The 25,702-nt window shown below is 49.7% G+C and overlaps 1 protein-coding gene and 1 long non-coding RNA gene across 6 annotated transcripts in view; one reads left to right on the top strand and one right to left on the bottom strand.

Moving 5' to 3' along the window:
- Positions 1-14,450, bottom strand: part of CCDC50 (coiled-coil domain containing 50) — a 45,488-nt gene extending 31,038 nt beyond the window's left edge. For all 5 annotated transcript variants that reach the window (XM_056358028.1, XM_056358029.1, XM_056358030.1 and 2 more), the window contains exon 1: positions 14,265-14,450. In XM_056358028.1, coding sequence (XP_056214003.1) covers positions 14,265-14,313 — 49 coding nt within the window. In that variant the 5' untranslated portion in view covers positions 14,314-14,450. The remainder of the gene's footprint in view (positions 1-14,264) is intronic.
- A 188-nt stretch (positions 14,451-14,638) lies between these two features.
- On the top strand, positions 14,639-18,666 carry LOC130157937 (uncharacterized). Its single transcript, XR_008825096.1, has 3 exons — positions 14,639-15,101; positions 17,422-17,626; positions 17,722-18,666. It is a non-coding gene; the product is annotated as an uncharacterized LOC130157937 (long non-coding RNA).
- Positions 18,667-25,702: the final 7,036 nt, after the last annotated feature.

The following is a 25,702-nucleotide window of genomic DNA, read 5'->3' as shown; positions in this document are numbered from 1 at the left end:
TTAAGCTGCTCTTACAAACCCGCGAACGGATGGCTCGAGCGCACAGCCCTCACTTTGTGCTGCTGGAGCTGCTGGCAGGGCGGACGGCACAAGAAGACCTTTCATCACTGTCAGAAACTTGGCTGGGCTGGCCACCTCCGACTCATCTGAGCACATTATTCCCAAGTCCCATCAGCCTGAGGACAATGTGCAAAGGAAGATGAGAACATCCTATTATGAACACAAGGAAGCACTGTGAGCCAGCCAGGTGGCAAGAGATGCGGACACCTGCAACTCCCTAGCAAGTGTGCGGGCAATAGTAAGTGCAGAGCACTCCCTCAAGACTAGACAGACCCTGCGCCCATGGCAATGAGTCAAGTATGACCGCAGCTGCAAGTGAGGCCAAGGAAACCAACCCTTCATCCTTGAGGACACGCATCCAGCAATAGGGCAGCTATGAAATAACTGGAGATGTGCACCAGCCAGGCGTGGTCTGAAATAAAGTTTCACTGGCACCAGTCCTCGTCCTCGGCCCAGCCTCAGCACAGCCCCAGCACACCCATTACCGGGTATTATGTGCACCGGGTTTGTGCTGAGAAATAGGATGGCCCCAATGACAACAGAGACACATTCCTCCTCTCCAGGAGGCTTCATACTGAAGGGGAAAGAAGTCAGTTTCCTTATTCCCTAACTGTATGCCTGAAAAATGAAAGGTAATATTAACGTCACATTCACTGCTGCGAATTGACTTCCCATCCCTGGGCCCTGGCTGCGAGCCATCAGACAGTCAAGCAAGCAGCAGGGGTGCAATCAGAGCAGCTACAATTGGCAAATCCACTGAAGTGTGAAACATTAACAACAGGTTTACCATAGTCTGATTAAGCCAATCTGCCTTGGCGCAGCAGGGAGCACGCCTGGAATACGTGCTGCTGGCACAGCTGTCAATAAAAGGAATGCCAGCGCAGGAATCCCAGCCACTGCCACCGCCAGCAGAGGTGCCAGCTGAGAAGGATGAGGGCAGAAGCATGGCTAGAAGCATCATCCTTTGCAGCAGTGGTGGGCTGCAAAATTCATGCAGTGGCATGAAAGAGGGAGCTGGCTTGCTTGAGGGATCCTGAAGAGCCTCTCTACAAGCTCCAAGCACAGGTCTTCTCCACTGGCAGTTTACCCTGGAAATACTCCTTTCCACGCATCTGCACCTCTGAGGCTCTTGCAAGCATGGTTGCAAGCCCTGCCATTAGGGCTGAGATAAGAGCATCTCTAGGTATGACAACCTGGCAAAATTTCATTAAATAACCTTTTCCTTTTCATAGTCTGCCATCTGCCTCACTACCTTACTCCAGCATGACCTCAGCTCCACAGGTCAGCATTTCTAACACCAAACTGCTTCAAAGAGAGTGAGGTAACCACAAAAGAGGAGCAGAGGCAGCCATAGACGTTGCTAGCGATACTTAGGTGTGTGACAAAGAGGTAGGTAACACCCAGTAATGGGTGGCGTGAACATGCACCATCTCTACAAGATGTCAAACCCCACTGGCTTCTCAAGAAAGGCATACAACAAAACACCCCGTCACACTTCTGCCTGAAGTCAGACCATATTTTGACATCTGCTGAGGGCCGAAGGGCCCACTTGGTTCACGTGGCCCATACGCTATGCTCTGGGACATCGCCAAGTTCAGTGACCCAGGGGCCACATATACATGCTCCAAGCATTTCCTTTTGGGTCTTAAAAAACATCTCTTGCTCCCTACCCCCTCCACTCCCAACATTTTCCTGTCAGCATCATGTGCTGGATAATTCACAAAATAAACTAGAAGGTGTGAGTCATGCTTAGTTTAGACCATCTGCAGTTTTTGAATCCTCAACTGAAGGACAGGAGGAAGAGAAAAGACAAAAGTGACACAGGAAAAAAACAGTTTGATCAGCTAAAGTCACTTTTTAGGGCCTATAAAGCTGACAAATCAAGTGGCAAGCAGCAAGCACAGCCTGTTACAAGCCTGCAGTCTCAGGAAGATGCTGAGCTATGAAGATCCCTGCAGATTAGAAAGCAAGCTTGGACCTCGTAGAGACTCTCACCAGCAGGGACTGGCCGGGCTACTCCAAGCCAGGTAAACCCCCCAAAACTTGCAGATTGTTTCCTTGAAACAAAGCCAACGTGACCGAGCAGCCACTCAACCGGAGGTGACAGGCTGCCCCGAGGACAGTTTTCAGAGGAAACATGCAACTAGGACATTTCCTTTGCACCCCCAGCAAAGCTGTTTGGGAGATCCATGACCTGACCTCAGTGTTTCTCACTTCTGTCCTGTCTCTCCCATCGCACCAGGAGATTCGCGCAGGCACTGGCAGAGGCTGGCCAGGACATGCCTTGGCTGCTGCAGCCGCTGTTATGCAGACAGCATTCCTAGGACATTGTTCACCAGGCACTGTCAGTGCCAAGGACATCAGAAAACTCATGCAGGGAGAAGGTGGCTACCAGGTGGAGGGCAGGGCTTGGCTGCCTGGGGAAGGGAACAATTGCTGCTTCTCAGCCATGTCTCATGTAGCCAGGGGCTACCAAGCAGCACAAGTAGACTGGGCAGCCCCACAGGGAACCAAAGTGAGAGGTCTCAGCCTAATTTCTAAAAGCATAAACATGCAAAACAAAAAAAGTATCGCCAAAGAACCACGGAGGTTTTATTGGCAATCTTGGCCTGGAAGCTAAGAACAGCTTGGGATTTGGGAAGAAGGTTATCCTCTCTGCACTAAGCTAATGCCTTGAGGTCAAGGCCACGAGAGGTTTGTCCTCTCTGTCTGCACCACTCTCCAACAATAAGCTCTTTCCACCCAACAACACTTTAAGAAGGAAGACTATAAAGATTTTGCAACCAAATCTTCAGAACACAACTATTTTTTAACCCACCTTGGAATAGATATCAGCAGCATTCACAAAATGCCTTCTCTGAGGTTACTTCTTACTTCTGTCTGCAAACTGTGCCACAGAGCAGTCCTCAAGCTGAGAGAGCATCTGCTGGACACCTCAAAGCAGGGGTGATGTGCTTGCAAAGTATATAAACATGAAGCTGAAGATACCCAAGATCACAAAAAAGCAGCACCACAAGAGACATCAAAAGGTCATTCCTAAAGCATGCCCCAGACACAGAATTTTATTAAGTTTATCATTCTGCCTTTATTACAGAAGGCTGACATTGGATAATTGCACCCTACACTGCATCACCTGCAATTTTTCTAAATAAGAGCAGTTCTTCTTATCCCCCAAGATTAAAACACAACCCATAGGTCGAGAATGTTAAAGATATGCCTTTGACTTCCAGAAGAAAATGTTGAAGCATTTCAATTATAGAATCATTTACGTTGGAAAAAAACCTTTAAGATCAAGTCCAACCATTAACTAGCACTGCCAAGTCCACCACTACACCATGGCCACATCCACCACTAAAGCAACACCACATCTACACATCTTTTAAGTACCTCCAGGGATGGTCACTCAACCACTTCCCTGGGCAGCATGTTCCAGTGCTTGACAACCCTTTTGGTGAAGAATTTTTTCCTAATATCCGACATAAACCTCCCCAGCATAACTTGAGACCACTTCCTCTCATCCTATCACTTGTTACTTGGAAGAACAGACCAACACCTACCTTTGTAAAACCCCCTTTCAGGTAGCTATACAGAGCATAAGGTCTCCCCTGAGCCTCCCATTCTCCAGGCTAAACAACCTCAGTTTCCTCAGCTGCTCCTCAAAAGACTTGTGCTCCAGACCCATCACCAACTTCATTGCCCGTCTCTGGACACGCTCCAGCACCTCAACATCCCTCTTGCAGTGAGGGGCCCAGAACTGAACACAGCATTCAAGGTGCAGCCTCACCAGTGCCGAGTGCAGGGGGACAGTCACTGCCCTTGTCCTGCTGGCCACACTGTCTCTGACACAAGCCGGGACGCTGTTGGCCTTCTTGGCCACCTGGGCACACTGCTGGCTCATGTTCAGCCGGCCATCAACCAGCACACCCAGGTCCTTTTCTGCCAGGCTGCTTTCCAGCTACTCTTCCCCAAGCCTTTGTTTAAGCTTGGGCATACAGACATACTTCAAAATGGCATTGAGCCTTAAGGAGTACTGGCCCCCATGCTTTGAAAATTCAGCCTTTTCAGCCAGGTCTAGCTGGGCCCCCAGATATGAAGTATTCCGAGTCACAAGAACTTTCCAAAACCTCTCATTCCTATAGACAACATTGCTGCTATAGCTGCCGTCTCCTATTCCAGAAATGTCTGTGCATTGACGAGCTGAATAGCTACAGTATTTTGCCGCTTTAAGGCGGAGAGCAGATATATAGGCCACAATACTTTAATAATCTGCAAGCCATTATCTGCCAAGCTCAGAACACAAATCTCTAGCTCCTTCTTGAGTGCCCCAGTGTCCACCAGCTGTACAGGACTGCCTATACCCAAAAGGTCACCAGTGAGCTCACACTGTGGACCCATCAGTAACATCCAGATGGACAAGTATAAAAGCTTTAAGATTACATTGGTCAGGAATGGCTAGTTCGACACCACAGCCAAGCAGCAGGCAAACCCACACTTCATCACAATATCAGAGGCATAACTGGGTCTGTGTGTGGAAGAAGTTAATCTTAACCATCAATGAGAACAAAAGTTGCTTGTGTAGTTCATTCTCTCCAGCATCTGACACAGCTTCAGTTGACTCAGCTAACACCACATGTGCAAAATGAACAACCAACAACAAAGACAGGGAGAAGCTTTCATAGCAGCCAACTTTCACCACTGTCTCCCAACCATGGATTACAGTAAAACAAACAACACTGCCTCCAACAGCTGTGTTTTACCCTCACTTTGTGGTGGGCAAACCACCACACATCACTAGAGAACAGGGCAGGAGTTACCTTTAGCAAGAGAGGTCAAAACCCATGGCTGACACAGATGTCCCCATGCACCACTGTAGCTGTAAAACACACCTTCAGCAGTGTCCCATGGATCATATCACATGCCCTTTTCTGGAGGTTTTTTTGTTTCTTTTGCAGACAGGATGTCATGGCAGTTTTAGTTTTAAACCCAACACTACTCATTTAAACTGGTGTAAGGGAGCGGGGAAAGAAAAACAATCTCACCCACAACTCAAAACAGCCACCCACTCAGAAAACTGCTCAGGCATGGAGTCTGCATCTCAAGAGATTTGTACTATATACGCTCCCCCCACACACATCTCAACAGTGATCACCATATTTTCCTTTCATCTGTTTATTTCAGCTTTTATTTCAGCATTTCAGGCCATTTTATACTACACAAAACACTTAGAAGGACACACTCAATTTCCCAGGTAGGTAAAACTTCTGTTCCCTGATAAATGCAAATCTAAATCCCTTGCTCAGTTCAGTAGTTTCCATGCAGAGAGCTGGCACATCCACTTTGTGGTTCAGGGTGGCTTTCAGGAGCCATGGCACCGTGGGTCTCAGATGCTTCACTAGCATTTCCAAGTCCTCAGTTTCAGGCTGTGGTGAATAAACTCACACAGCAGCTCCAGAGAGGGAGGCAGGCAGCCGGGAGCGGAGATAATTCAAAGTGTCAGATTTCCCAGGCTTCTGCTCCAGCTTAATCCTAAAAGACAATGTAGCAAAATACAAGGGAGGCAGGATACAGAAAGTGAGCTCCCAGTGCCCCTCTGGTACAGGTTCATGCACTGACTCAGTGTGGTGACTACGCAAGGCTGACTGCTGGAAGCCTGACACCCACGCAGAAAGTGCCAAGTGCTAAAAAAAAAACCACAGTTCCAGTTCCTCTCAGAACCCCGCAGGGTGGTTTTACACCACAGGGACCCGCAGCCATATGGAGGTACGAGCATCTCTGGAGAGAACAAGCAGAAGCCAGACTCCCTCAGAGAAGTCACCCAAAGGCTGAAGAAAAGTGGCTAGAGCCAAGCCCCAGACTGCTCCAAGGCTTGTGGCTAAACCAAAGCTGCAGCTGGAAGGATGGACCGCAGCACCAGTGCGCTTGCAAATAAGCCAGATTTTATTCATCCAGATCAGATACCAAGAGAAGCAAAGTTCCAGCAGGGTGGGCCCCAGGGCAGCCTCACAGGCTTGCTGGAAATCTGGCCATCTGCTGCATTCAAAGGTGGAGGGGTCTGAACTGATCCTTGCACAGATTCCTATCAGGTTCCTTTTGCCTAGAAAGGTGGCTGCTAGGCTGTGAGGACTCCTGTCTGCCACCCGTTCGGCTGCTGCCAGCACTGCCAGTCTGCTCTGCAAGAACAACCTTCCCCTACCTAACCAACCCAGGATGCTCTGCTTAGTTTCAAAATGCCTTTTCTTTGCTCCACCGGCTCCTCATGGCCGCTGTCTCCTCTCCCCCCTCACTTCCCACGTTTAAGTTCTCCCAAGTTTATTAGTCAGCTCTGGAGAACACAGAGTAGCAAAGCTGGCCCCAGATCAGTCAAACCTTTACATCCATCTACAAGAGTCACAAATCAGTAAAGTTGCAGCACTAACAATACATGCCCCCCCTTCCTGTCACAGCCTTGAGCTGGCACGTTGCCCTCAGAGCAACTACAGATTTAAAACAGTGGTATAGCAGGGTAAGAATATGCCTATCTGGCCCCAGAGGCCAGGTAACAGGAGGCAGAGCTGCCAGCAGCAACCTGGAGCAAACCGCTTTGTGGCACCTGTGCTCACAGCTCATATGCATTGCAAAGCACAAGGAAGAAGCAGGCTGGCAGCCTTTTAAATGCCTCCTCTCCGAGAGCATAAAATGAGCTCCAAGTCAGTCAGAAGTAAAATTTTTGCTTTGGGAGTTAAATCACCTTTAGGTGATATTGTATACCCAGAGCTTCTTCAAACAACAACAACAAAAACCAAACCAACAAAGAAAAAGAAAAGACAATTAAAATCGGGACTTATGTGGCCGGAGCTGATGCGCTGCATAAAGCCAACTGCCTGGAGTACCAGGTAACTGAGCACTATAACAGGAGCCGGAGGCAAACCTGCCTGTTCCACCTTGTGTCAGGGATGCACAGAGTGCAGGCAGGGCTCTGCAGCCCTGGCCAAATACCCACTCCCTCCAGCGCTGCAAATAAGGTCAGGAGAGCCCAGCCTCTTCCCAACACCAACTTCCTTCGGAAACCTGGCGCCGACCGAACTGCCTGCAGGAGAGCACAGCCCTGCGAACAGCAGCGCTCTGCGTGCCACCGTGACGGCCAACACCCTGGCGGCCTGGAAACTTCCCAGGTCTTTTCCCTGCCGTCCTCCACCACTTCGCCCCAGCCCCCAGCAGCACTGCCAAAGCCTCCAAGAGGCACTGGTGAATTTAGGACATAAATCCTCCCTGTCCCACCAGCCAGCACCCCAACAATAGAAGTAACTCCAGAATGGAGGGGGGAAAAATTTTCTTCCCACCAGGATCCCACAAGCAGTATTTGCCATGCCCGTAACACACAAACGATAAGCTCAGGTGCTTCTGCAGTGCAAAGCCATTCTGTCACGCAGAGGGGGAGCAGCTTTCCATCCACAACAGGGAAGGCTGCCCCGAGCCAGGTTAGCACTTCCCCAGCCCACGCAGGTCAATGGTGACAGTCTCTCCGCAAGGAACATTCCCAGCTGGGTCACACTCCAGCTTCTTGTCCTGTCTGGCTGTAAACAGACAAAGCTATACACACTGTGTCTTTTGGACTGCTTTCTGCAGAAGAAAAAAAGAAAATCCACCTCTCACTGTCTCCCGTTTGCATAAACTTCCTTCTTTCCTCTTGTCCCATCACTTCTCAGGTCAGCCTTGTCAGTATCTTTAAGGTATGCCTGTCTCTCAGTGTTTTCAAACATTTGCTTATTTATGTCCTCTTCCACTTCGTCATCACTTACCGAACACCACATATTGAGCCCACGAAACATTTCCTCTTAAGCTGATTCCTCCAGCCACCAAGCCCTGGTTCAGCAGAAGGGCTGGGAAAAGAATTAACTATATCCATACACGCACAGGAACTCAAAAGTTTTACCCCACACAGCTTTTTACACCTCCTTTGAAAAGGGAAGTGAGGAAGAGTGACTCACTCGCAAACCCACTTCAACTTTCTGTCCTGAACAGCATTCACCGCAGGCAGGGCTGTCAAGGGTACACAGACCAAACCCCCTACCCACCCAGGCTGCAGTCAGAAAGATCCCACTATTTTTATTTGGCTGACCGAGCACTGTGGCAGTGGCACTGCGGTTTGGCGTGCTACTAAAATAATCATCAGCTGAGCTTCTCGAGCCTGACACAAAACCCATGGGCAGGGGCAGAAGAGCTGTGCCAGGCTTCTGAGCAGGCTTTCACCTACACCTTTCTCCCCAGGGAAAGTGACACTTATGGCAAGCTTAATTTACAAGGTGCCCGGGGTTAGAGGGTAGATTTTGTGGGCACCCAGGCCTAACAGGTCTCCTTTGCTCACAACGGCCCTGCTCTGCATCCTTACACATGCAGCATGCTGCTGCTGCTCTCTTTCCAGCCCTACTAAAAGTCTCTCCCAGCTGCCATACGGTGCCAAGGCCATATGAGCTGTGTGGCGCCTTTTCACGTACCAAGAAAGAAAACAGTGGGAAGGCTCCAATTTCTATTTTTAAAAAGGAAATATAAATGAAGTGTCGAGGGACTTCCATAAGTTCCCAGCATGTGTCCCATGGAAAAGCCAGCACTGTAAGATGAACATGGAGCATCCCTGACACACAAGCAGGCCTCCGGGAGACAGCAGCCCTGCTCTCCTGCTGGAATTGCCCAGCAAACGCCCTTTGCTCCCTGCAGTGCAAGCTACCAGGCAGCAGAACAGCAAATATCTTTATCTCCTTTTTGGAGACAGGCAAAAGGACAAGCCAGCAGCAAGTGCCGCACCAGAAACTGGACCTAAGCTTCTTGAGTTTTAAGGCAGCTTTAGCAACAGACTGGCCTTCCTCAGTCCTTCAGCCTTCAAACCAGCACTACGCAGAGGAGTGGCAGTGAGTGAGCAGCAAGCCAGCCAGCTGGGGACACTGGGAAGGGGACAAGGAAGCAGGGAGGAAACACGTCCCTTCATCCTATAAATCGCTACATTCCTGTGAACTGGATGACTCCGAGCAAGGAAAAGAAAGCTTATTCCAGCAAAACAGAGAAGTTTCACACAGCCTCAAGGCACATTCCATTTCTTCTTCAAGCGGGATTTTCCCTGTGCCCAGAGAGCACACAACTGCCCTCTCCTGCTTCTTGCAGCAGCCACCTCCAGCTCCCACCAGGCATGCGCGCACCTTCTGACGCTGCTCATGGCCACAGGAAATTAAAGATTAAACAGAAGCCCGTGGTCACAGCAAACACAATGCCATCTGTAACACACTGCTCAGCTGGGATCGTTCCTCGGAGAGCAGCAATGGATGATGGCTAATGGATGTCCTGGCACCACAAATAGGGGAAGCTCCCTCCCTGCATCCCCAGGAATGAGAGCAGAACAGACTGTGTCCCCTCTTATCACTCAAGCTACTTGTCAGTAACTAAGGAAACATGTCTGCAGAAGGCATCAACCTGAGTCTGGAAGCTCCTCTCTGCCAAAGACTGCTTTCGGAGCAATCTTTTTGCCTTGGTACAACCTCCACAGCAGCTCACAGAGGACAAGTGCTAAGGATTTAAGGGATGGGAGGAGGCAAACCTGCTTGCTCAGTTGCATTTTGAAGCCCAGAGCATGAAATATGCTAATTCTGCCCATCTCCTCTGCCAAGCACTGCAGACCCAGAACAACTGAATGCATAATAAAACTTTCACCCAGCTTTAACCAGAAGTTAAATGACTACCACAGCCTCAGCTACTGAATTCATGCATGCTGGAAAAACAGACCTCCTATTACTCAAAAGAGCTGGACATGAACCAGTGACCTAGAAAGAAAAGCCTGCGTTGACATCCCATCACTCTCCACCTCCTTGTTGCCCTTGAGCCATCCAGCTTGCTTGAATTTTTCAGAGCCCTTCCCTGGGGAAGTCACAAAGCAGAAGATCATGACACCGGACATCATGCTGCAAGGAAAAATCCCAGCTGGAGCCAAAGGGCACGGGACAGGTGGCTTCACAGTGACCTGACCAACCCTCAGCTGCTCACAAAATTGTTGCCCTGATTATACTAATCCAGTTAAAGGCCAACCCTTCCTTCACATGCGTACAGCTGACAGATCATCCTTCAAAACCAGTCCCCTGGAAAATCCCAAATCAGAATCCCTCCTCATCAGACACTGTGCCAGCCATCAATACTTTCCAAACCCACTTCCACCTTTGACAGACATCAGGTTTCTCTTGTCCACTGTGGTGTTGCTGAGCATACACAGGCACCAGAAGCCCTGATATAAGCCAATAACATCACGGGAGCCTGAAACACTGCACCTTAGAGCTGACCCCCCTCCCCAGTCGCTTGTCAAGCCAGCTGTCAGGAGGTTTTATTGCAGGAGTCTCAGCGAAGGTCATGTTAAGCTGCAGAGGTCAGAAGGAAGGTGCTGTGGTTGGAAGGAAGAGAAAGACTGATGCTTACAGCAAACTCCTATTCAATTGATGTTAAGGCAAAAGAGAGCCAGCCAGTCTGCCTGCCCCAGAGAATGCCTTCCAAAGGTGGACAATAAGGATTCAAGCCCTTCCTGTTCCCCGAGGCTGCAGTCAGAGATGCGACTACCACGTTTGGGAAACTGGCCTCTCTGGCAGCAGACTACAACTAGCAGCATTTGAATGTACAGCCCAGAAGCTTCAGAAAGTCAAATCAGATATTTAATGAAGAGTAGAAACCACAGAGCGAGCATTGTTGCGGTGTCTCTCCAAGCACGGGTGACACAATCAGCCTTTGTCAAGGCTGGAGCTCCAGAGACAGCAGCATGGCAGGGTTGGTTCTAGTGATTGGCACTGACATATAAAAATAAAATTAAATAAAAACACTTAAGCCACTGCAATTTTCCACAGTTCCAAAGAGCCATACACTGCTAGGACAGCGTTCACGGTCCCTCTACTCCCCACCTCTCCCCACCGAGGACTCAAATTGGCAGGAAAATCAGAAGCCCCTACCTGGGTTTCACCCGCCACTGCTAACAACTAATAGCTTTCAGAGACTGCACTGGACAAGGGACTGAGTCTCAGTCTTGGCAGACGGGCATCGCCTTCACAAAGCTGTAGCCACAGACCTCAGCCTTTTGGCAAAAGCAGCAACAGCAGATGGGACCACAGGTGCCTCCTCCAGAGAGGGGCAAGGTCTGCACAGCTCTGAAATACCTCCCAGGAAGGCCCCCGTGCAGCTCTGCCTGCAGGCAGGGATGCCTCCAGGTCCAAGAGGCAGTGCACAGTGCTTTCAGATGGCACCGGAGGCTGCACCGAAGAGCTCATTTAAAACAAGCAGCCAAGGAGAGGGTGTAGCCTTTCCCAATTTTAGCTGCTACTAGCTAAAAATGCATCGGATCAGAAGAAACAATTAGAGATCAAGCAGAGTCCAAGCCAGTTTCTTTTATTTGCTTTATAAGCAATTAATTAAGATAGTATTTTCAGTATGTTTTTGCCCCCAAAAGGCTCACAAATGGGACCTCAGTAAAAAAAAAAATATTCTATACACATAGAGCTGAGCAATCCCCTGGGGTGGGTCAAAAGAGCACACAGCAGAAGCTGCTTTGTGAAAAGAAAACGTCCCAGATACTTAAGACACAAAAAGAAATACAGGCAAACTCAGCCCACAGATTGCAACTAACACCAAAACCTTCAGCAAATAACTTACAAGAGCTTTACTGACCACAGTGGTCAGAACATCTACTTTTCTGCTCAAGGAAAACCACCTCTGTAACACTAGGCTGCAGCACCAAGGTCTAGTTCATACTAGAAAAAGTGTTTTGAGAGTTCATTTTACACCAGTAACCCCCTGCCCACAAAATAAGCTGGACCAGCTGAAACAGTATTCGCCAACAAAATGCCATCTATACCAGGCCTCCAACTAGCATACGTAATTTTACAGATTAAAAAAAGAAAGTAAACACAAGAAACAAGGCTTCCTGCAGCACCTAGCTAGTTACCAGATTTTCACCACCATCACTGCACAGAAATGATCTCGCTGGTAGAAGAGTTAAGACCACACCAGAAGAGGAGGATGAGGCTGTGTCGCAGCAGTCCCAGCTGCCTGCAGCCAGGGAGAACCTGGACACAACCCTTCCCCATCCCCAAAGACAGCTGGTGAAGAACAAAGTATTCAAAGCAAAACAATGTTCTTCGTTGTTAATGAACGACTAAACTGACCTTTACCCGAAATGAGGAAAGGGAATGTTTTCCCAGAAGGATGGACAATGATTTCTGTATGAGGAACAGTAATTATTTCCCAAGGTATGGAAGGTGATACATACTTTCCTTGGTTGGCATTAACACCCAGCATGAAAAGATCTAATCCAAAGCATAGCTTGGTTTCAACACTTTCCACAATAAAAAACAAATGATGCCACTAAACTAAAAGTGTGAAACATGCCTGAGGCTTTGCAGAACATGGCTCAGGCCTCATCTACTTTGCATGTTGGAGCTGCTCTGGGATGCTACTTTAATCCAGCCGCTATCAGGTAACAACAGATCTTCGCACCAGGACACTCATGAAACTTAATCCATGCTAACCACAGGTGCAAATTAACCAAGGACTGGTTGAGCTACGCTGCAGCTCTGTAAACATACTTTCATTCAGCATGAAAGTAACCTCAACTCACTCCAGGTAGATCACTTCTAAAATGAATCAAGCGAAATCAAATCAAGGCTACTCAAATTCTGAATAAGAGAGTCTACACAGGGATTTAATTCACTTTAATCAATCCGCTGGAAAGGTTAATCGGGTTAAGTTTCTTGAGTAGCCACGTGTGGACAGACTCTAAGGATGAGATATTGGCCACACTAAAATGACCAATAACAATTCTTAACAGGAGCAACATTAACCCCTAAAACTTCAGGCGCATGGATATTACTTTTCTTCCAGTAGCAATAAGAAGTGAAGCATTAAAGGATGACAAGAGGTCAATCAGAACCTCCAGTGCCCTGCACAGACATACACCTTCTACTCTTGACTAGCGGAATCGTCAGATTCACACTTGCTATTTTGTAAAAAACGAAATTTTGAAAAAGAAGAAGTGGCCAGCAGCAAGGAAAACAAGTTTAAGGAATTTTGGTTGTATTTAGACAGGCGTGCAGTGCTCTGTGAATACAATGTAAATTCAAAATAACTTTATTTGGACACAGCTTCCACGGTCCTGTATTGCTGTCAGAACAACTCCAGCTTGTACAAAGCTTTTTAGAACAGAAACAGCTCCCGGGCACCTTTGTTGGGCTCAAAGGCACAGACAGGTGAAGTGGGCGCCCAGCTCACAGGCTAGCCTGGACCGGGCGCGGGGCCTGGGGCCGCCGCTGCTGGACCCCAGAAAGTGGGGGGCGCCTACAGCCCCCCCTTCCCCTGCGCTCCTGGGGTGCACTGGGATTTCGCAGGGTGAAGGAGGCTGCTTGGTGCTCTAAAGCTCCATGCAGAGCTTTCGCAAAAACCCCGCAGCCTCACGGATTTTTAACCAGGACCCCAACATCGCCCGTCCCCTCAGATCACCCCACACACGGGTATTCACAGTTCCCAGCGCCCCGAGCGGAGCCTCCAAACCCACCCGAGCCGTAACCGCCAGGCACACGTCTCTGCGTGCCGATCCCCCGGGGGCTCCCGGCTGTCTCACAGCCCGGCTCCCCCCCGCGCCCGCAGCCCTGCCCCGGCCCCGCCGCCCCGGCGCGGCGGGGGAAGCGCGGCAGAAGCGCCGGCGGCGGCCTCGGCCCCGGCGCAGACAAAGGGCTGGCCCCCTCCCCCCGCGCCGCTCCCCGCCTGCTGCCGGGGCGAAGCGGCACCCCCCGCCCGGCCGCCAGCCCCGGGGCGAGCAGCCCAGAGCCGGCCGGTCGCGGCTCCCCGCCAGGCCAACGCCGCTCCGGCCCCGCCGGCCTCCGCCCGCCCGGCCGCTGAGGACACCGCGGGGGAAGCGGGACGGGCTCCCTCCGGGCCCCGCGCTGCCCGCCACGCACTCCCTGCGGCGGCCGGGGCACCGAGCCCCCTCCCCCGCCGGGAACCGGCTCCGCGGGGAAGAGCCGCCAACCACCCCGGCGGGTGGAAAATTTTAAAATAATTATTTTTGTTGTTGTTGTTTTTAACAATAAGTTCCTCCCCTGCCTTCCCCAACTCGCCTCAAGCAGCCCCGTCCCGTCCCGCCCCCCCCCGCGCCGGGCCGCGCTCCGCGCCCCCCCCCCCAGCCGCTCCGCTCCTCCCGGGGTGACCCCCACCTTCCTTCACTCCGGGCAGCTTGGAGTGGTCGATGCCGATGCCGGCCATGGCGGGGTGGGCCCGCCGGCCCGCGGCCGGGAGGGGTCGACCCGCGCCCCCCGGTGAGGGCAGAGCCGCGGCGGTGCCGCCCGCGCCCCGCGCTACAAAGTTGCCAGCGGATGGAGCCGGAGCGCCCGGCCGTACGGCGCGGGAGAGGGGACAGAAAGCGCCGGGCGGGGCGGGGCTGCCGCTCGCCGCCCCTCGGCCCCCCCGCAGGTGGGCGGTGGCGGCCCCGGCTGCTCCCCCTCCGCTCCTCCGGCCGCGCCGGGGCAGCCGCTCCGCGGGACGGGCGGCCTGCGAGCGCCGTTATCGATACTGTATTGGTATTTGGCAGGGGCGCGGGTGGGATGGAGAGGTCCCCTGCCACCGCCGGGGCGGCGTTCCAAGCCGCTCGGACATCTGGGGTGCCCCGGCGCTTTCCCGTGCCGGGGCCCGGTGCCTCAGCCCCTCCTTCCCCATCCCAAAGCCATCCCACCCCAGTGCTGGCCTGTGTCCCGCCGAGCTGGCAAGCGAAAACGTGCCCAGGTCGAGCCCCAAAGGCGGGTGCCGCAGCCCCGGCACGGCTGGTCCCGCAGGGAGGGGGGCGAGGGGCCGATCTGCCGGGACGGGCGCACCCCGAGCGCACTGCGGGCCCAGCACCCCCGGCCGAGGGGCTCCTCGAGGGGCCCTTGAACCCCCCCAGCGCTCTGCCCCGTACCAGCCTCCAGCAGGGCCGGTGGCACTCGCGGCTGCCACGCACCGTTGCTTGCCAGCAGCAAACAGCATGAGATGATGTCCTCTGGGCAAAGAGGGAGGAGGTAAGAGGAAGAGGATTTAGGGGTGTCTAAGCCTCTCTGGGCTGTGCTCAGCACAACTACTCACTCATGTCAACTGTTCAGTGTTTGGATCATACATAAGGGTGTATCTCAGGAGTACACGAGCAGCAGATTAAGTCAGTATTGCCACATTTGAAATGAGTGGCCTCCAGCTTCTATTCTAATGTCCTATGGCCCCTGTGCCACTGGCAAGTAAGAGGATGCAGGGGTGAGAGGGAGACTGAGCCCATCTCCTGCTCCCCATCTCCGACAGCCTCCAGGAGCTCTGTGCCCTGGGCAACTGGGGCGGGACCTGAGAGGGAGAAGTAGTGGGATATCAGACCTCAGAAAAAATGGCAAAAGGCATAATATTTCAATTTATTAAAAAGTAAAACCATTAAAGAAACTGAAAAAAAAAAAAAAAGTGTTGATTTTCAAAGGGTTAGCCTTGTGCTACTCCAGAGTTTTTCAAGTCTGTTTTCTGAAACTCAGGAACGCTGTCCTTAGTTCCACCTCTTTCAAACGGTGCTTCATCATCCGCAAAGCAGATATGCATAGACTGTCTTTAATCTGACTGCCTTTACCATTCCTTCAATCGCTTAGCCTTCTCCACAGGAAAAATCACTAAATTGTCTGTATTTGTGATTCCTTCTCATACCTAGCACACCTCTGCTATGTGCTGGCATATGCTGAGAGCTGGTAAGTCTTCCACCTAGGAGGCTGTTGTATTAATTTACTGGGAGGTGAGTGACACGCAGGATGACACCCTCTTCCCAGGAACTCCATATGATCATACAGTTTGGGATTAGTCACAGGGTCTTGTTCCTCCAAGGGGCAGCTCACACCAATTGTCTCGTCACAGTCCCAGTTCTGCCCAGCTCCCCCCTGTAATCCCCCTGCCATTCATACAAGCCATACAACTGGGCTGCTTGCAAATACCCCCTGTGGTTACAACAGCCCCATGCTAATGAAGGGTCTACAAATCCATTTCTAGATTCTCCTAAATTTGAGATTTTCTGAACTCAGTATATTCCTCTGGACATCCTTCACCTTTTACCAATCAAGCTTTTTGATCACTGAGTAAGCATTTATTATTGGACAAAAGGGAGGACAAAAGAAGGGGGTAAGCAACCAGGAACATACAGGAGAAGTGGCACAGAACATACTCATTTGACAGAGGTCACAGCTTTCCAAAACTGAAGTATGGTTTTCTCCTGCCCTTCTGTCAGCATAAGGCATTCAATACAAAGCAGCAGAAGCTGAAAGCCTGAAGCATTCACATTTATGCAACAGCTTTAATGCAACAGAGCCCCCTTTATGACCCTACATTTATGAATATGACTTGTAAGCTGTCCATCCCAGTGATTCTGTGTTTTACTCCATCCCCACAGCTCTTTGCTCTAGTCTTCAGTAATGAATTTGTATCACATTGTCTGGCCAGGGCCAACCCCAACAATATACATTAGTCATAATCTGCACTGCACTCAAGAGATACCGTGTTGGACTGATGTGGCTTTGGCAGCTGTTAAGAGCGCTGTGCTCCTGGCTATGTGTAGCTTCACTAAAGCAAGATCTGGTACCTGATGCTCAGGGTCCCAGCAGAGTAGTTCCTGAGGTTCCTGGGTTCAAGTTTCTACTACACAGACTATGTGGCTCCCTCAATCATGCAAATGCATTTGTTCTTGCAAGATCTGCTGAAGCTCAGTGATAGCAGTGGGATGGTGGTCTCTGCTAGGACCCAAGGAAACTACAGGGAGACTACATAAGGGACATTATTTTCTTGGTGCTGGAAATAAAGAGATCTCTAGCTGTCAGAGCACAGAAAGGCTGGAACAGGCTCCCGGGAAGGGTAATGCAAGCAAAACCAGTGAACAGCATTTGTCAACACTGTTCCCTAAGGCAAGGTCCTACACACAAAAGTATTTCCTTTGTGTTCCTGATGTTGGACTTCCCTCTCAGCTTGATTTTTGAGATTAAGTCAGATGAAATCAGAGATTGGAAGATGGCATGAACCACTTGAAGATTATAGAATGCTTCAAAGACCAAAAATGACCACAGCAGGACAGGGGATGAGAAGGAAATAAACAGGATCCAGGCAGTTACTGATTTAATGCCAACACTGCAGCAGCATCACATCTTATGGTCTCAAAGGGCTCCTTATTGTCATAGACCTCAAATCACCCTCCCACCTCTCACTTATGTCTAAAAGCTGGTGCTTCTGGACAAAGGGCATGGAAGGTGTTTGCCTGTCCTGCTAGACTGACATCAGCTTTTCCCGTGCAAATTCTACAGCATCTAACTTGACAAACGGTATGTGTTGCAGTGGCTGATGAATCTCAATAAAGCTGGGAAGACTAACCACTGGGAAGCTGATGCAGAATTTGAGCTGAAGTATACAACCCACACCTTTACTTTTCTTTCATGGACTAATGTCAGCCAGGGAGGAATTTGCAGGGCTGTAGTCCAACCCCCTGCTCAAAGCTGGACAGGCTTCAAAATCTGACGAAGTTGCTCAGTGCCTTGCCCAGGTGCGTTTTGAAAATCTTGAAGGCTAGAGATCACAGCACCTCCCTGAGCTCTTGTTCCGTTCTTTGCTCATTATGATTTTTCGTCTTATATCCAGATGGACTTCTTGCTGCAACCTGTGACCCTAGACACATGTCCTTGCATCCTGCACCTTGTTTGGCTCTGTGCTTTCCAGCAGTTACTCTCCACAGCAGACCCCACGTACCAGGCACACCATGATCAGTGAGGAGTGTTCTCCAGCAGACAGCTGTGGGCAGGGGCTCAGAGATGGCACCACAGCTGGGACTGTGCCACCACACAAGGCTTAAACCCCAGGACTGGGCACTTTACCTACTTGCACCCAGGCATTTGATGCTGCCCCCAGAAACATGGCACTCCTGGAGGGTACCCAGATTGTCACGCTGCTGCACCACACACCACTTTCCCTGTTCTCACAGCACTGAAAACACTTCTGTAAAGATGTGCAAAGCAGAGGCTGGAACTCTTAAAACAAATTAACACAACACGATCTGGACTGGCCTTCAGAAAAAACACAGTAAGCTTTTAGGTGCAGGAGCTGCCAGGCAGAGCACTGGGACCAGAAGTTAGGAGTCCCTTATGCCTCTAAGCTCTTTCTGCAGGCAGGGAGAGACAATTTTGTATTTGCTTCTTAAATAAACTGGGCACCTCTCCAAGTCTCCTGCTGTCATTTTAGGTCAACAGGATAACAACAACTGTGAAATAAATTAGGCTTCATCAAGATGTTCACTTTCAACAGAACAGTCTTTGTTAAAGTTTCCTTAATGATGGCAAGGCTAACTTCCAACTGATGAGGCTGCTGTGGGAAGACACAGAGCATAATGATCCTACAGGCAGGAACATGTGCTTCAGTTAATGGTCAGTGCAAAGGGATGGGGGAAAAAAAAAATGGTTCTAAGTGACTCATGATACCAGGTGCTGCGCAAACTCATGTCCAAAACCTGTGGGTCAGTGGTGACTGATGCCAGGGGAGTGACCTTCCTTCTCACCTGAGCTGGGGACATGCACTTTTGGTTTTCTTCCCAAATTCAAATTCCTAGTATAAAAACCAACACAGGGCTCCTTTCTATTTCCAGGAAGCCTAAAGGATGAGAGTCCCCTGTTTTCTCCCTACAATAAATAAAAATCAAAGTTTGGGGTCTCAGGTAGTATCTGCCCCTAACCCCATGGGATGCTGCAGGGTATCCCAGGGGACAGGTGATGTAGGGATGCAGGGAAAAAACTTGCAGTAAAACAACCCAACAAACAACAGTTCAGTCATTAACCTCCCTGCATTTCTAAGCTAAGACACTCGAAAAGAGATTTGAAATCCTGTGCCAGAAGGGGCCATTGAGAGGAAGCAAACATTACAGCATTGGCAAAGAGCACCAAGAAGCAGGTGTGCAATTTCCGTAGGTAGCTGAATGGCGCCTGTGGAAATTCAGACTCCCTGAAGAACAAGGAGAGCAGGAGCCTGCAAGGATTAAGGTATTACAAAGCACACCAGGGGTAATGAATGGGGTGACTGCAAATAATGAACAAAGAGGAGAATAAACTTGTGCTTACATGTAACATAATGAGGGGCGCTCAGAAAATCATGAGCTATGCATTTACAGAACAAGGGTTTTCGTTGACTTTCAAGTTGGAGAGAGAACCTATGCAGTCTGAAGTCAGGTATGATGCTGCTCACAGCTCAGTTACATGCACAGATCAGATACTTGTATAGGCTACCCTGGAAATGGCAAAGTGCAGATTAGCTCTGCATCTCTGCCCACAATTTTACATATACATTTGCAAGGGTTGTATTTTTTGTGATTCCCCCCCCCAAGTGAAACAGTGTTAAGTTTCACATCAGCAAAAGACACCAAATGCCTTCCAAAAAATCTCCTTTACCAATGAAAGTGAGAAGTAATACTAGAAGTGGTGCATTTGCTACTTTTTTCTTCCCTCGTCCACCATGCATCTTTCCTTAGTCTTGTAAGTCAGAAGAACAGAGCTCACCAGAACAAAATGTCGTTCACCTAGCGCTCTGCAAGGAGCTGCCTGCAAGCCCACACAATGGAGGCATAAGAAGCCTAACAAATGTGAAGCACCTTGGCTGGTTCTTGCTATTTGCAGTTGCTACTGCCTGGATGAAACTTCAACACATTTTTGGAGGGAGTTTGGTGGGGGCTGAAGTAAGTGCAGTTCTTACCTAGCAGGGAGTTTCCTATATTCTGCTCCGAAAAATTTCTAGATCTACCTAAAAATCACCTCGTTTGATTTCCACCTGCTCATCATTTTCTGTATTTTAAAAATAACTAACTAAAAAAAATTACGTGTTATCACCTCTGCCACCCTTGTTTCCCAAGCTGCAGGGTGTAAAGCAGGCCAAAAGGTAAGGGATTAATATGTCCTACAGTCTCAGCTGGATCCCTCATTTCAACTCATGATTTTTATATGCAAGTTTACATCCACAAGGCATTGGTGTTGGCTCACCAAAAAAACTATTTTGCATGTGCAGCATGCTATTACAGAGTCTCAGCAGCCTGGATGCAAAATCAAATCTAGGCAAGATGACAAGCTCTCTGAAATGCAAGAATTATGGTTGTCTGTGCAGGTTTCCTTAGAACAGAATAGACCTGTATACCTTCTAAGCCCTCCCCTGAGTGACCTGTAGTGACAGTTTTCTAAAAGATGGGTAACATTTCTCAATAAACCAAAAGACCAGGTGATAGGAACTGAGAGGATGAAGAGCATGAAAGGGGAAGAACAGTGTGAAAGTTGGTACTGTTAGCAAACAGGGTTGACCTCCACAACTCTAAAAGTGCCTCACCCAGCATTTTTAGCAGGAAATCACCCAGCCTCATCTATGCAGCCATATTACACAAAGTAGTACATGTAGAAGCTACATTCAATTCCGACTTACTGAGGGTGGCTGACTGGAGTAGAATGAAGTGTGCAAAATTCAGGGGAAACATTCAGAGGTAGATGGATGCACACATTCATTCACATGTTGGTTGCTGACCACACCAAAGGATCCTTGCAGAGGTCCTCGATACAGGCACCACTGAGCCTCTTCAGTCCAACATCTGCAACAAGAAAAATCAAGAGGCAGCTCATTCTGCTGTGGTCACACTGGGAGCTGCCAAGTCCACATCAGCCTGTACAGCAGCCAGCAAATTTTACCAGCTGGTGGCTGCAGTGTGGTCTGGAGGACACAGTGCCTCACCACCAGCACCCTTGGAACTGCTGAGGAACCAGGGCTTTCCAAATATGTAACTCCAGGCAGGCAGGCAGTGCCCTGTGTGCTATAGCTCTGCAGAAGCTATGCCAGAACCAGCCCAGCTACCCTGGCAATTTCACCCAGAAGCCAAGCTAATTAGCGTATCCCGAGTGCCACACTAATATGCACGTGTGTCTTTTTGGCAGCCAAGCTAGGGTCTCCACCTCACTCGGGGGGTGCATCAGCTCCCTGGGGACAAGGTCAGGCAGCCCAGCACAGCCTGCTGCTACTCAGCAGAGATAACACATCTCATCCTTGGTTCCTCTTATTTTCCCTCCTCCGTTCAGACAGTGGCAAGCTCCATCAGAAAATATAGAAGCTGCTACCACTTTGGGTTCTCCTGGCTTTTTGTGCTCACAGGATAGGTGAGAATGACCAATGACTTCCATCTTCTAGAAAGAATGAGCTGAGGTCTGCCACTACTGGTGGGGTGATGGGCTTGGAGGCCAAGTCCCAGCTTTAGAAATTACCTTTTGTTGGTCATGTACTGCTTTATCACCTCAGTTGACATTTCCACAAGCAGCTGTTCTCTGATGTCCTGTAAATGACAGCGAGGGAAGAGGTTCTCAAAAAAACCAGGCAGGCTCCTGCTCCAAATTGCTCTCAGCCTTTCTAGTTCCACTGCCTTTACTGGGGGACTAGCTTCTCTAGGTGACAGTAGTTTTGCAAAGACATGTCACAGCATCACTTACTCATCACTCTGTGTCCTTGCCAAGTTCAGGGGCACTGCTCTCAGTCATCATTCAGGATGGACTCAGAGTTTGCAGAAGGTGAGTCAGAACAGAGAGGGATCAAGCTCAGGGTAAACCCAACAGTTTAACCAGGTTGTTCCAGATCGTGCCTCTTCAGGACACTGCCTGGCACAGGGGTCACATTAGTCCCTACACAGCCACACCAATATTCATCATTCAAGAGCATCACTGGAAATTACTTTGAGACCAGCAGGTCACAGCACATTTCAAAGCAGAAAAGGTTTCTACATTACCTTCATTTCCTCACCAGGCACCTCAGCCAACTAACCCCAGTCAGTAGGGATGGGAGACCGAGTCTGGAGGAGGTGCTCCAGCTCAGAATTAAGAGGCAGAGGTGAGAATGGTACCACAACTGCCTCTGCTCCCTACTTTCTTATATGGGCTGCCTCCTCCCACATCCAATGCTTTCACGTTCCTGCACTACTCTTCCAGCCTCTCACTCCAGGAAGATGCTTTGGAGCTGTTCTCTGAGAAGCTGAATGGTTTTCTGACAGCCCCCAGAGTAGATGTGAAAGCCAGGCAGGCAGCCCAGCTGCACTCCTCATCCTCCACTGCCTTAACCACTAGGACCGCTTTACTACGATGCCCATCTGATGGAAGCTGGTGATGCTTCCTTCTGCATGCACTCCCTTGGCTGCCTGCAGTGAGGCGGCAACCTGAGCTGCTTTACACTCTGCCTTGGACCTTTCCCTTTCTCAGAGCAAGGATACAGTTAAACCATAGCATCTAATTTTATGGCAGTAACAGGCCAAACTGAGTCCCAAAGACAAGCACGTAGAAGGGGGAACAAATTGCATGAGTCAGACTAAAAGCTTCATAAATATTGACTGTTTTTAACAGTGCCCTAAGGAACTGAGAATCTCATTTTTATAACTATACCTCCCCCCCCTCATTATGCAGTCCCTCCTCTCAGGGAGCTGCAAGGGAGGGCTGCTCTCCTGGCTTGTGCACAATGTTTTAGTTCCTTTCTGCAGTCAAGCTGCTCTGTCAGGGACTTTGCACTACACATCAGCAGAGTATCCGAGCGCCTTCCAGTGGTGCTTTAAATAATGGGACTGGAATGGGTTTTGTTCTCTCAAGTTCACCACAGGGTAGGAGTGGCACAGGCAGAGGCAAAATTAGATACTAAATGTGTACGGGATGAAGACTGAAGAGGACAGGGTAGTTTTCAGTACCTTCTACTCTGATTCATACCTGGTGAATCATAGTTGGAGACACAGAGGAGCAGATAAATGCAATAGGATGTAGACAGCAGAGACAAACGGTGTCAAGTCTACAATGGTGATACAGACAAGAAAGGCAGACACTGTGGAAGAGAGAAAGGATTTGGCCACAGAAGATAGAAACAGTTTGTTTGGCATGTGAATAGGCAGGAGTGAGAAGCACATGGGGGGCTGGGGAGGGACACTGTAAATCACTGCCCAGGGTGAGGAATAAATTACTCCTGCCTTTCCGACACTGCGTATGAAGCACACTTCACTCCTGCATGTGAGGGCAGCTCCCCTTTCTTGCCTGCTAAAAGCTCACCATCTTTCTTCCCCTGCTTTGTTGGGGCTGTCAAGCCTCCACTCTGTCTTTCCCTCTATAAGAGATGTCCCCTCCTCATTTCCAAACGTATTTGTTATTCCCCACCCTCATCTTACTCTTAGAAACACTCTAGGAAGAAAACAGTAGTCCATGAGTCTCCGCATATGTGCTGCACAGCACCTGTCTCTGCCACCTGAGACTACCTGGCTGCAGCCAAGTCCCATCCTTGGTGAGGAGGTTGTAGAACAGTTCATACGCCTTTTCTCCCATTCTGAAGTAAAGGCTCTTCCCTGACAGGTCCTCCCACAGCAGGTTGTTCGCTTTGGGACTAAGCATACTATGGTTAAGTGGAGACCATAAGACCACAGCAAAACTCATGGATGTTGTTGAGACTCACCTGAAATACTTGATGTTTTCATGTGTTCTCAGGAAGCTCTGCAAAATAAAAGAATATCCTCTCTCTCTCCAAATCCCAGATGTACAGCATACAAAGTGGTCTGGAAACCTGCCACTCCAGGCTGGCTCTGGAGAGTAGCCCTTTCATGTTCCTCTGCTTTCAGCAGCTACGTACTGCCTCCTGCATCGTACAAGTCACTCAAAACCCACACTGAATTCCCCTTGTCTAAGGCTTCTCCTGAAACTGTAAGGGTTACTGCTTTGGGGTTAAACGAAGGTTAGGTTATTTGGGGACTGCATCTCTTCTGGAGGCAGCCCTAGCTTCATTAGGGCTAACAGAGCTAACTCCTCCTGACAGAGGAGTCTCTGCACAGAAAGAAGCTGAACATTTTGAGGAACATGATGTCCGAGAACAGCAAGGGCCAGCCACTCCCTAGGGAACAGGGAGCCAAGTGCAGCAATGCTGTCAGCAGTTCAGGGATCCATCCCAAGAGGTGCAAGCAAGGCAGACCCAGAGACAGCAGCCTTCTTCAGTCAAGGGTCCCAATGATCAGGGAAGCCCACAAAGACGAGGCAGATCCAGGATCAAGCTGAAAGTCAATCCACTAGTCAGAATCAGGCCTGATGATAGCAGTCAGGTTCAAACACAGCCCAGTGACCACCAGACAGGTCCACACTGATAGACCATGTCTGAGGTCAGGCAGGGAAGTCAACCTGTAGGTCTGGGTCTAGATCAGAAGGGGCCATAGGCAGGCAGACGCCACTGAGCTGCAGACCTGCATTCCTCCAACACAGCTCAGGCAAAGCCAGAAAGAGCCCAGGGCTGAGTCTAAATGGGGCTTCTCAGCCTATGGGCAGAAAGGGTGGTGGAGACCCCAGCTGAAGCTGTTTCAGACTGTTAACACCCTCAGGACCCCAACACATGTACTCGTCTCTCTCATACCCAGAGCTGGAGCAGCTGAGCTTAATGGCATCTGCTTGGGCCAAGTCTTCTCCATTTCTGCTCTGTGGACTGGTTGACTTTGTCCACCCCTGTCAATTTTCCAGTTTGATTACCTGAAGTCTGCATAGCTTTACGAAAATGGATACTTCTACATGAAGAGGCTTAGACAGACTAGGACCACAGGAGGTAGAGCTCATATCTTCATGTTCTCACTATCCTTGAGCTCTAGACACAAGTGCTCAGTGGATGACATAGAAGACGTTATCACTGAGTAAAGTAACGGGGAGAATATGGAGAGTATGTTGTTTTCCTATTGAGAATAATATACATAAGAACAATAAAATGTAATAGCATTTCCAGCACCTGGACAAACAGGCTAAAAGCGAAGGAATTTCCCAGGTGGGAGTCTTACAGAAGCCCAACGCTGCAAATCAGCCATCTTGTAACTGCAATAAATGCATAAAGACCACTAGCCTCTGGCAGCAGCTGTCAGGCATCTATTCACCCACTCATCTGCTGAGAGCATCCACCCCTCACAAGATCCAGTAATCTCCCTTCTAGTACGTAAATATAGAATGGCAGTCTGTCACCTTCACCAGGGCCCTCATTTGAAAGGACTGGCACACTATACATGAGTTGCTTTGGGGGCTGAACAGTTGCAGTGACCCAGAATTCCAGTGAAAGAGGAAATCCCAGGGAATAGCCCATCTTCCTGAAAAAGCCGGCCAACAGCCCGTGGTGCCTTATAGCCAAGGGTAGGAAAAAACAGTCGTGAGATCTGTGGCTTCTGCATAAACTTAGATGAGATGGGGAAACCCACCTTCCATATCAAGGCAAAGCCAATCTCACAGCAGATCTCAAGACAGACTGGTAGGGGTCTGGAAAGTCATTTAATACCAAGTAAAAATGGACCTGACCTTTCTTTAAGAATATAGTTTTGAGTCAGAGCTACTATTGCCCACCCTGGACTCATGTGCAAGGTGGTGCTCATCAGGTTATGGCCTCTGCTTCATGGGGGCTGCTCACCTCTGACCAATTTGAAACAAGCATCTTTAGGGAGACAGAGACGACTGGAGAAGTGTTCCCAGTAGGACGCAGGTGTCCTTCAGTCCAAACAGAACTTTGTGAAGAAGGGGAGTACTTCTGCTGGTTGATCACTGGTTCACCAGACTGGGGGAAAAGGCAAGTTTGGTTTATT

The sequence above is a fragment of the Falco biarmicus genome, chromosome 13 (assembly GCF_023638135.1).
Source record: "Falco biarmicus isolate bFalBia1 chromosome 13, bFalBia1.pri, whole genome shotgun sequence".
Lineage (NCBI taxonomy): Eukaryota > Metazoa > Chordata > Aves > Falconiformes > Falconidae > Falco > Falco biarmicus.
This window is presented reverse-complemented; position numbering and strand designations above follow the sequence as displayed.